This window comes from Aptenodytes forsteri, unplaced genomic scaffold (genome assembly GCF_000699145.1).
Source record: "Aptenodytes forsteri isolate BGI_AS27 unplaced genomic scaffold, ASM69914v1 Scaffold171, whole genome shotgun sequence".
NCBI classification, from domain to species: Eukaryota; Metazoa; Chordata; class Aves; order Sphenisciformes; family Spheniscidae; genus Aptenodytes; species Aptenodytes forsteri.
The window spans coordinates 4432436-4444514 of record NW_008794211.1 but is presented as its reverse complement, the minus strand read 5'-3'; the positions used below and the strand labels follow the sequence as shown (position 1 = coordinate 4444514).

Below are 12079 nucleotides of genomic sequence, written 5' to 3'. Positions count from 1 at the left end.
GAGGGAGAGGAGAGGGAGAGGAGAGGGAGAGGAGAGGGAGAGGAGAGGGAGAGGAGAGGGAGAGGAGAGGGAGAGGAGAGGGAGAGGAGAGGGAGAGGAGAGGGAGAGGAGAGGCACCTACTCTGTCAAGTTGTTTTCTTCCCATGCCCTGACCAGCAGAACTTCACCACCACCTCACGGGGAACACTTTGAAGCAGCATTGCTTCACTTGTGCTCCATGGATCTGACAGTCAATAAAACAGCAGAAAATGGTCTACAAACTACTACTTCCAGCCACTGTCTGCACTTCCAGGAAGAGACAGCTGATATCCAGGAGGCATCATCAGTATTAATCAAAATGTTCATAATTCTGACAGAAGGAAGGGAGAAAGGGAGGGAAAGAATCTGCCTAAATACAAAGAACTTCAATTATTTCTCTCTTGTACTCCCTTCTCGCCCAGTCATCAAAGAATGGTCACATACAATATAATCCTTTTAATAGTAACAGTAATAATAAAACTAGATGCCTGTTCCATTTAATAGACTCAGGAACACTGCTACAAAAGGATTAGCTGACTATGGCCACGTAAAGCAGCCAGGAAACAGCAGCACCTCAGAATGGGGTTCGGAGGATGCGCCTCCTGTAACAGTACACTAATATGTCACTTTTTGAGTCATCTTTGCTCCCTCAGGTGTAGGTTTGCCCAAGTCAATTTTTGATGCAACTCTAACTTCTCATAATGCAGTTCATCAGGTGAAAAAAGAAAACATCCAGTATCACATGACTAATTCCCTGTGGACCATCAACAAGAGCCCTGTGCAGCCCAGTGGGAAGAAGACTGGCTCTAAAATCAAATCCTTTCTTTCAGCTTCAAGTGAAGCTAAGAATGGCAGAGAAAAGGACCCATTCTTGGTACCTGGGATAGGTATAGAACCATGCCCTATGGCCTATGGGTGCGGATGACAGCTGGGGACAACGATAAAGGTCCAAACCTGATCGTGTGCTTTCATTCTCGATGCTGGTTGCAGTAGAGGTCTGAGCAGATGTTGTGAAAATAACTAATAAGGATGTTTCGTTACAGTGTATTAAGCTTAGCGACCGAAAAAGAGGACTGCAACATTAACTGAAAAGTAATAGTCCATGTATTTCTACCATTACAGTCCACAGAAGTGGGAAGCAATAACTTAAACTCAAAACATTAAGACTGCGTGAAATAAGAAAAGCCACTCTCGTGATTTAATTTCTGTCTTTTGCTGAACACAAACTGGAATAATCTGAAACCAGAAATTCATATCTTCCATTGAAGATAAAATTCCTCTCACTTTTTCACAGACCTTTGTTTCCTAAGGCCATATTCTTTAAAAATCACTTTACCAGACTCTTGCCCTTCTTTCAGGAAAGTGTATCAAATCCCTGTCCCTAGAGCACTCAGCAAGAAGAACCTGCTGCGACGAGAACACAGGGAAGCGGGGAATTTCAAATCCAATAGTTTGAGACTGCTTCTCTGTCTTGAATCTTTATGAATAATCTTTTTCTGATTAGGTCTGCACTAAGAAAGCTTCTCCACAATAATTACATCAGTATACTACATTGGCAATGTTCTCCTTTGCTCACAGACAAACTTTCGCTGGTAGTCTAGCTTAGCATATCCGCTTGAGTAACATGAGCTCATCCTGACAGCATGCCTATGTCCATCATGTGAGCTCTCGCTGGAGCAGCTCTTCTGATGAAGATCATTCACCATCACTTTCAGGGTTCACATAGCTAGGCTGACACACGTTTGTAAAGTACGAAAATAACATTTACAAGTCCTGGTACAGATCATTTTGAAGTGAAAGAAAATATTTTTTAACAACTGTATTTTTTCCTCCATCTGGGCTTGCAACTTTATGACCTGCTCTTGCAATGTGCTTCGCACGTTCTCAGATCTGTCACGCTTATTGACAGGTAGCATGGGCACTCATACAGGTGAGACAAAGAGGAGTTGGCACAGAGGCAACTGAATAGTAACGAGAGTTTTCAGCAGACCATCCGTACCGCTGTCTTCTATAATTACACCAGGTAATAGAAAGACATATTCCTTCCACATACAGTACAAGATCTGAATTTCCAGCCTCTGCTTTTCTGAGTTCTCAACTCTTCATAGGGAGAGCTATTGTGGGAGTTCCAATACTGTGTTTTTCTGCCCCTGGGTTGTGTCATTACAGGTGGAAGAATTACTCCCTGCACCCCCCACACAGATACTGTTCAGATACATCTCCTTGTGGTTTTTAGCCCATGTATTTTTCATAATGAACAATGCAATAAACACGGAGTGTTTGCAGTGTTAAATCATGTTCCCAAAGGGAGCAGTTTGTATAACAAGATAAAATTATCACATTATAATAACTAAATATGCATCAGTCTAAAGCATGCTTCAATTAATCATCAAAAGTTTGCACCGCCTCTTTAGGTCTTAATTAAGCAGAATGTTTGGGGTTTTTTTTTTCCTTTCAAACCAGTGTGAAAGAGCTGCAGAAAATTGTTCCTTTTAAACCCAATGAGCAGCAGTTTACACTAATCGATCTTCATGGAGCCATAACTTGGAGAGGTGGGGGGAAGAGAAGGAAGGCAACGAGTACAATAGAGTAAATCCATCATGTACAGCTCTGTCCCTTTATCTAACCAAACCAGCATGACCTACAGTATTTAGCAGGATGATCCTAAAATCCCTACAGTTCTGGAGTTAAATCCTGATCAGTTTACTAACTTTTAGGCTGCAACATTCTACTAATACCATTTTGAACTAACTGATACGTATTTTCAATTTTAACTCCAGTTTCAAGAATTTGGGTGAAACTAAATGCAGCTACAGCTCTAATCCTGCAGATTATGATGATCCATGGGCAGGTACTCCAAAACCTTACTTTCCACATTTCCTTGCAAGAAATTCAGCAGGAGATACTCAACTCCTCTGTCAAGAAGAAAATATCACTCCTGAAGGTGCCCAACCGCAGTACTGAAGAAGTCCTGTTGTGCAGAAGGAAGACCAGGAGGGCACAGGGTTTGGGATTGAGATCTCAAAGGGTAGTCCCCTGGACTGAGTGAGCCTATGTGAAACCTGTACCTTGGCTGTGGTTGTATCTGCAATCTGATACAGAAAATATTTTGGCACCCCATCCCTCCTTGGTGTCTCCCCACTGCCCATCTCTTCCTGGCATGAGTTTCCTTCCACCATAGCTATCAGAAGCCATGTGTCCCCACTACCGCTTTCTTCTGTTTTCCTCTATTTTTCTCTTTGCTGCATCCCACCCCCTCACACAGGCAGCTTGGATGCTAAGGTTTTTTGGGGGGAGCTAAAATAGCCCTTTTACTCCATGCTGGGAACTGCGCTCAATCCACTGGCACACATCTTGACATATTTTAGCTGCTTTCAATACTACTTTCTAATGAAAAGCTGCAAAACTTTATTTTTAAAGACATTAGATCTTAACTTGACTCTAGCATCTGCAGCATTATCAATAAAGGCTCACTGTTTCCACTGGGACCTGCCAGGATTTCAGAGTGGTTAATTCTGAGTTACCCGCCTGGCGCTCCTGAAACCCCAGCTTGCCATTGAAGAAAACCAAGTAGTATGTATACAGATTTTTCATCCCAAAGCAGTTCCTGAGGTTGATGATCCCAAGCAAGGCAGAAGCACCATTACAGTCATCTTTCTTATATCCGAGATGCTTTATCTGATGAATCTCAAACTAAAAAATGAACAAACAAAACTCCTGAGACATTGCTGCAGATCCCCTTGTGATAGCACTTAAGTGCTGATCCTCTAAATAGATGGGGTGTGTGAGAAACTTAAGGTACAAAGAGTACCTTGGAAAAAGTAATTACGAGAAGAAGATTAAAAAATAGGGCTGACAATAGAAAGCTTGCTGCTATGGAAATACCTCAGGGGCTCTACAATGCGTTTCCTTTTAAGGACCAGTCTCTTGAACCTCACTACTCTGCCAATAAAGCAAAGTGTCCCAGCTCCTTTTAAAAAATCATTTTGGGGAACCACGGCTTGCCTACGTTTTCTATGCATGAGTTGAGGCACATTCTCATGCATAGTTCAGTAAGGACTGAACGCACAACACAAATAAAAGCTGGCATTTAGGCAGTTTTTCAACATGCAAACAAAAAAGCACCTATTTCAGCTAATGGGGGGGCAACTCCCTGTGTATTTTGAATATATGCTATTAAAGCGCATATGTGGACTTTGTGATTTTCTTTTTAGCACAAAGGAAACACTTGGCCCTCCACAGAGAGCAAAAAGACATCAACAGCGGGCTAGATGGAGCAGGCATCCTGGCAACCATTGGCATTTTAAAACCCAGGCACTAATAACCCTACGATCAGTGTAAATTAGATGATGTTTCAAACTGAAAACAAGAGAAAGAATTTGAAGAGTAGTGACTATAGGATTTGTTGCGGTGGTCTTTATTAGAGAGCTAAACCTGCAGTTAGAGAAATTGTAATGCTGTTCAGTAACCAGAATAAGATTCGGGAAATACTGAAGCAGGATCCAGAGCGTAGTAAAATGAAAGTCTCCTCAATATATAGACTTAATTAGATCTGATAATATGGTCTTTATTTAAAGAAAACTGCCACTGGGCTCTGCCTGGAATCAGACTTCTTGGTAATGCAGTCATAGAACCAATTCCTCGGTGAATTTAGACAGATGATCTTGGAATTCATTTTTGCTGCCCTGCTAACTACCATTTAAAACATCTTTTATGCTTGCAGATTCCTCCAATACAATTTAAATGTTGAGAGAGGTTACAGCGGGCAGTTGCAGAGTGTTCGTAGGGCAGGGACTCTGCTTAATCCCACGTGTTGCACCAAGTTACTCATGTGCATTTATATTTACCAAAAAATCCTGTAAACTTTAATTCTAAAGTTATGTCAAGCTATAACACAGAAAATCACTCATTCCTTTCTATAAAATACCTAATTACTCGCTTCAGTATTTGTATATGACATTTCCTTGCCAACTTTGGTCACAGGCCTATTTTACAGGGTAGTCGGCACTGGAAATGCTTCTGCTCCTCCTTTAAGACATTTTGCCTTACCAGATACAGTTCCTCCAGCCCATTCCTCCTTCCCTTTCACGTTTCTGATAACTTTTGGTACAACCCCAATCATTATCATTTGGAAATCACTGAACCAAACATTATGTAGAGACACTGATCTGCGGGTTGGAGGATTTAAATCCCCTTCCCTTTCCCAAATGTACTCATTATCTTGTGAAAACCCTGGGAGGGAGCATTATTATTCCCTTGTACTACTTTCCCCTGTGGAAAGCTCAGTCAACTGCACGGTATCATCCTCTCCATCTCCCCTTCCACCGCGTCCCTTGACCGTGACCTCCCCTCGCAGTGCAGCATGGCAGAGCGCCGGTTCTTGTTTGGGATGCGTTCTAAGCAGACGCGCTCTGTGCATCGCTTGTACGCAGAAGGAGGCAGGAAAGGGAAGGGTTTTGCCGACACCCATGCTCAAAGGCTAGACCAAGCAGCAGTTGTACCTCCCCTTCCGAGGCACTGCCATGGGGATCACAAGAGAAAGTAAACCAAAGAGCACTGTTAAAAAAATGGGGAAACTGAGACACCGTAGCCTCCAGCAGGTGCCAGGGGAAGGAGGCAGCATGTTCCCGCCTGCATTGAAAGAATTTTTTGCATTCTTCCATGACTCGTCTTGATTTTAGCCTTCCTTCATCCCATGTAACAACAGCCGTCCAAACTTGTCTGAGCGAAAGGGCAGAGTCACCCTAAGTGCCCTCTCAGATTTACTCTATCACTAAGGGCAGCAGAATAACAGCTAGGATGTTTGCATGCTGCATACTACGGCCATATACCCTGCACACCTGTGGTGGGATTTTTATTTCTAGAGCGTTCCTGGCTATTGCACTTCTGTTCCTTGCCATTTCTATGTAATTTTTTAATTGAAAAAAAATACTTTCTTTACATTGCTGTGTAGAAAATAAGAATCTTCTAACACCAAGCAGAACTAATCTCAGTATCAGTTTGTTGCAATGGGTTGTACTTGAGACTAACCCAGATTCACTCAGAATCTGCTGCCGGCACTAAACGTAGCTACCAGCCTGCTGGGCAAGAAGGATGGTTATCAGCCACAAGGAGACTATTACACCAACTCTCTGGAGGCTGCACTGACTTCTTATTTGCTTCCAGATGCAGGTCAGATGGCTGATGTTGACTTATAAAGTCCCGTTTGATTTGGGCACTGCCTGAGTGTGGTCCGTCTGCCTGGTGGTGCAGATCAGCAGAGCGCTCTTGCAAATAGTCTCCCGATCTGAGTAACTGGCTTCCTTCTTGTGGAGGCTTCCCATGACTGGATTTAGTATCCTCCACTGACATGCCGTAACCAGAGTCTGTAGACGGTCAGTGCACCACATCGGGACCATGCGTTTAACTCAGCCTTTTTCAGGTGTAATTCTGGGGTACAGCAAGGAGAGAGTGCCTTTACTGGAGCTGTTTATATTTGGTCAGGTAGCAGTCTAATGTTTTCCAGGATTGTATACGCAAAGTTTTACCTAATATTTCATTTGACTAAAACAGAAAGCTGAACAGCTTGGTGATAAAATTGTAGTCAGACTGCTCAAAATTATTTGGTTTTCAAAAGAAAAAAAACACTTTACTGTAAAATAAGCATGAGGGGGGAAAAGGTCATTTTGTTAACTGTTCAGGGTTTTAGCTTGTTCGTACAAAATATGAATACAGATAGGGCACTGTTCAAAGTTTTCCAGCACGCTCAAGGAAGACCTAATCTGCTGAAATCCTCAATGACTGCTTCCTAGACATAGTTCAGGATCAGTACTCCCTCCTCCTTCTCGAGCTGGTAGCTGTTTCTGATACCAAGAATCATACCTGCCTCCCTGGAAATCCTGTTTCCCTTGGCTTCCTGTCTCTGTCTTCCCCCAGTGCTTTTTCTACCTCTGCAATTGCTACATCAGTGCACCCTGCAGAGTATCCTTCCTATTTCTCCCTTCAGGCTTCTGTGAGCATCCCCCGTGCTCTGCTCTTTCTCTTCTCCCTCTTATCTGTATAGAATCTTACCTGCAAAAATTATTCAACTAATAATTCATTGTGACTATTTCTTGGATCTGCTTATCCTCTCCAGACCATTGCTCTCCTGTCCAAATGAATACCTCAGCCTGTCTCTCTGACACTTCTTTACTGGTGCTGACCCTTCAGTTCAAGATCAATACGGCAAGAATTAAAGTCTTAATAATTTCTCCCTGAGTGCTCACTCCGTATTATTTGCTCAATAACGGTGGACCACACCATCGTCTTTCCTGTCCTTCAGGTTCATGATTTAGATATCATTTTCATCTGTGGGCACTCTCTTTTGAGCTATATTTAAATCTTGTAGATTATTCTCCTGTACAGTAAAAAGCTTTCCCCATCCATCCACAAAGTCTGGACTCATCCCGATTCTCAGCATCTCAGTCACTACAGTGCATCACTACCTGGTTTTCTCTCTGGCCTGTAATGTAACCTTGCCCTATGCTCGTCCATTCAAAATGTGCTGTAAAGATCCCTTTCTCTGCCCAGCGTTTTAACCTTGAAGCTTTCTCTTGGGCTCTTTCTGCCTCTCCCTCCTGTCCCCTTTCTTCATGTATTAACTTGAACAAATGTAAGCTGCTTCTGTTCTTGTGGCAGGTCAGTCATAGCCTGTCTCTCCCCCACGTTGAAAATGGTGACTTTCAGCTTTAGCAATTAATGATGTGAGTCTTTTTCATTTGCCTGCTCAACTCAAAGAAGCACCTTTATGCTGTTTCCAAAGTTGTCGCCTGTGCTTGTGAGGGGCTCCGAGAAAACATCCCCAGAGTTACTCTTGTCTGGCTTTATATCACTCTGAAGTTTTCTGCTTTGATGTAGTGCCCACAAAACGGTGTCAAAGTGCAGTGCCAAGACCACTGCCTCGCACGCTGGCTCTCCTGGCTCCTTTGTACTCCCTTTTCTACTTGTATTCACCAGTTGTGTCTTGCCAGGCTCTTTGGGGTGATCATGACTAGGGCACCTACGCCCTAAGATAAAACAAAACAATTACTACTGATGCTTACTGCAAATCCCACAAAGGTTGTGGTTCTCCTCCCACTCCGGTCCTCCCAAACTTTGCTCTCTAAAACAAAAGTGAGATAAATATGATCATCTGCTCAGAAGTCATGGTAATCTAGCGCTCATTACTGATCATGGGATAAAGTCAGAGGAGGCAGAGATTACGCGTTCATATCCCCTATGCAAGTAAAACAACAATAGTCATTATGAACTAATGAATTAAAAACCTGAAGTTGGAAAATACTTATGAAAAGCCTTCTCTGCACGTTACCCTTAGCGGTACATTTGAACATGGGATCACACGTGGTAGGTGGACGGGCAAAGAACAGAAGGCAGTTGACTTGGCCAAGGTTCCCCTGTAATCCACTTAACTACTGTTGCAGTAATTTGTTTTTCTACTTCATAGTTCCATCTCCTCCTGCTTGCTTGATGTCATAAAAATCCAGCAACTGTGGCACTTTGCACAATGCATGTTATAGCCTTGTGTTCACGTACCACAAATTCAGCATTCTGGATTCATTCATGACTCAGATTGGAGGAGAAAATTGCTTGGGATGGTACAAGCCCTTGATTAAAGCTTTAGGGCCAAATCAACAACAGCTGAGGATCCAGCCCATATGGCCTGAGATCTTTAGCTGTGTAAAGGCTGCAGGAATGGGCCCAAATAGCTTTGGTAATTAGCAAATATCGTATAAAATAGATGAAAAGTCTTTGGCAGGGAATGCATATTGAGTAACATTTGAAAATTATTCATAGCATATTAGTATATTTCTTTAAAGATAAAACTCAATGGCATAAAAATAATTTGGGAGGGACAACTGTAGTCTATCACATGCCTGTCAACAGGCAAACACTTTCTTGGACCGATCGGTGTTTTAGAGTTACCTTTAGTCAATGCAACGAAGGGCAGAGGTGACCATCTAACACCTGGGACCTGATCCTACAAGCTGTTCTGCCTCTGCAGAAGCGTCCTCACACCTGGTGGGGACTCTTTAGCCAAGCTGCCTCCCTGTGTGCGGAGAGCTACCGTTCTTGGGTAGGTATTGCAGGTCACCCTGTACTCCTCAGTGCCTCGGTCACCCAAGAGCACCCAGAACGACAGCCAGGGACATCCATGGAAGCAGGACTGAGCCTGCTCCTATCTAAATTCACCAATTATCACACCCTGTACAGCAGTAAACAATAACACAGCAATTAATCACCCTGGTGTAGCCCTAAGAGTTACTTTCACAGATTATGGTAAGCAGCATGCAGTGTGGAATAAATCATTTTTCATGCAAACTCTGCGGAATGGCATGTTATAAAATCACTCCTGATAAAAATCTAATGAAAATGTAAAACATCTCAGTGCAGTCTCCTGGGTAGAGTCATGATCATATTAAACCCTCAAGAGACAACGGTCAGGGATTTCAATGAGAATCAAGAGACAGTTTTCCCAGGATGAGCTTGTTAACCTGATATAAAGACATGATATTGATTTGATGGCTTTGTCTCTTTCGCTGTTTCCTTTGTGGAGCCTATTTTTAATTTAATCATCTTCCATTAATTTATTTAAAGGCTTTATTCATCAGAACAAAATCTTTTTTTTTTTTTCTAAAAGCAGATGTTGTTGAAGTGCTGAGAGTATAATCCAGCACGCAGAGTGTCACAAGCAGCACAAGTCTGTTGTCATTACATTTGCAGAAGTTTCTCAAGAATACTAACAAATAAAGTCACTCTCCCACTCTGTTTTAAAGTTCCCTGCGACTGGTTTTTAAACATTTTGAAATCAGCCCTCTTACTAAGACGTCATGATCTAGCAATCTCAGGACGTTACCGTCAATGACGGTAACCATTTTTAAATGTTCATTAGGATTTACCTGCTGGTGGCTTTATGAAAGGTGGTGGAATTAATGGGACAATAATTGGTACATTCCCGTGATCCTTCGACCCTGCTGGTGAGTCTGAAAGTCCATTTCCTGTGGCAAGCCCTGGGTAGCTTGGGTTTATATTGTACGGTGAAATAACACTGTCCTCAGGTAATTTTGGTTTTGGCAAAGAATTTTCTGTAAAACACAAAGAACACATTGTACAGTATGACAAATATATTTCTTAAATGCCCCTACATACTTTCACCAATCTGTTCATTAAATTGCTTACCCTAATACAAGAAGAGTGCACAAAAAAACCCAGATATTTTCCCATTTAAAAAATGGAGACTTTCCAGTATTCTTCAGAAATGCTCCATTTTTTTAAATCAAACTCACACTTTTTTTTCCAAAAGGCAGGATTATTTTTTCATGCATACCCTTAGTACGCCTGATTTAATCAATGACACCCTATTCCTGCCCTTTACTTCTACTGTTTGCACGGTGATCACACCGAGTGTACTGCAACTTCACCAATGCAAGAAGCATAAACTGAAAAATAAAAGAATTCCTAATTCTTTATCAATAATATGAGTAGTGGAAAGGATTTAAAGAAAGGAACAAAATATTGAAATTACAGCAAAGTGTGCATGAAATGATGACAGTTATTATTCTAATTCTTTAATCCCAAATCACCTCAGGATTCTTATTTGTAGGAATTTCTCTAATGCACCTCAGTAAGCTATGGGGCAGGACTTAATCCTTATTATTCCCTCTCCTCCCATCTCTCAGAAAAAGAAACACACTTTTTTCCCTCCCATAGACTGCACACACCAAAAATTTCTACCTGGCACAGGTATTTGACATCTTTGTTTGGTACAGCAAACATATGATTTGTATCATGTGTCTATAAAAAAAGTATGTCACAAATTTCATCAGGCATAGACTGGAGCCACAAATCATTCCATGAAAGATCTATTTATTAAAACATAAATAAATGAATCACATTACTACACAGGAACAAGTTTCTTCAAAGATGGCTTAATGACATTGCATTTTCAATGAAAAATAGCGATCACTAATGTCACTATGGAACTAACAAGCTGCAAACATTCAATTTTAACACGATTAGGTTGTTTCACCTTACCTCTAATTTTTCCACCTTTTTTCTAGCCATCTCTCCCTTCAGAGCTGCTCTCTCTGGTATCAGTACTCATTGCAACAGCCACTGAATACAGTGCTGCTGCTGGCCGTCAGAAAGAAAACCCAAACACTGCTGGCCACAAACGCAGTGAAAAGTGGCAGTCCAAGAGCATAAAAGCTGCTGCAATTTCCTCTCTTTACCTCACCCTTGAGGAACTCTCGCTGGATAAGTCAAGATGCAGCAATTTCCTACTCTTCTCTTCACCCTGATGACAAGTCCTTACCCATCCCCTGCGACTGAGGAGTCAGAAGGCAGCAGCTGAACGGCTGAACAAACAGGCTGGATCCCATCCTTCACATTTTGAATCACGAAGATCCAGCACTTTATTGGTACCACAGGTACATGACTTTCAACTGACTCACAAAAGGTGTTATTTGTGAAGATACATTAGTAAGTGCCTACTAACAGTGATTTTGTTAAGTGATTTGCCTCGTACCCTACCGGCTTCCTCGTACTAGAAGGCACTCTCCGATATTTTTATGTAAACCAACCACGAAGCAGGCAGCAGAACACGCTTCCCAATCCACGCCAATTCAGACAGGTTGAGATATTAATCCTTCTCTGGATGAACACAGAAACATGAAGTCTCATTACCTTTGAGAACAGAAATGTGCTGGCGGCTTTCCCCGTCTGCCGAGTAGTTCCTGAATTCAATATCTTCTCCATCTTTCAATTCAACCTTATCATAACCATACCAGCCAAGGAGCTCATTCATAGTGTTTTCTGCAAAGTTCTGAAAGAGAAAAATTACCTACTTATTTATGTAATCAATAACCATTTGGAAGGAAGGGAGGACTGCATAAATCGAACCGTATCTGTGCTACACGAGGAAGTGTCAGGTTTGGCCCACCTCCTCAAAGACTAATGTTCGTTTCATAAGTCAAGTGCATAAAGTGTAACGCATTTAAATCTCCAACTGGCACATGTAATTATGACAGAGACTCATACGTCTGTA

At 42.0% G+C, this 12079-nt stretch overlaps 1 protein-coding gene across 1 annotated transcript in view; it reads right to left on the bottom strand.

Annotated features, from left to right (window-relative positions):
• Window positions 1-11853, bottom strand: part of SOBP (sine oculis binding protein homolog) — a 94147-nt gene extending 82294 nt beyond the window's left edge. Inside the window, exons 1-2 of the mRNA XM_019473563.1 lie at window positions 11719-11853; window positions 9933-10118 (exon numbers count right to left, since the gene is read on the bottom strand). Coding sequence (XP_019329108.1) covers window positions 9933-10118; window positions 11719-11839 — 307 coding nt within the window. The 5' untranslated portion in view covers window positions 11840-11853. The remainder of the gene's footprint in view (window positions 1-9932; window positions 10119-11718) is intronic.
• Window positions 11854-12079: the final 226 nt, after the last annotated feature.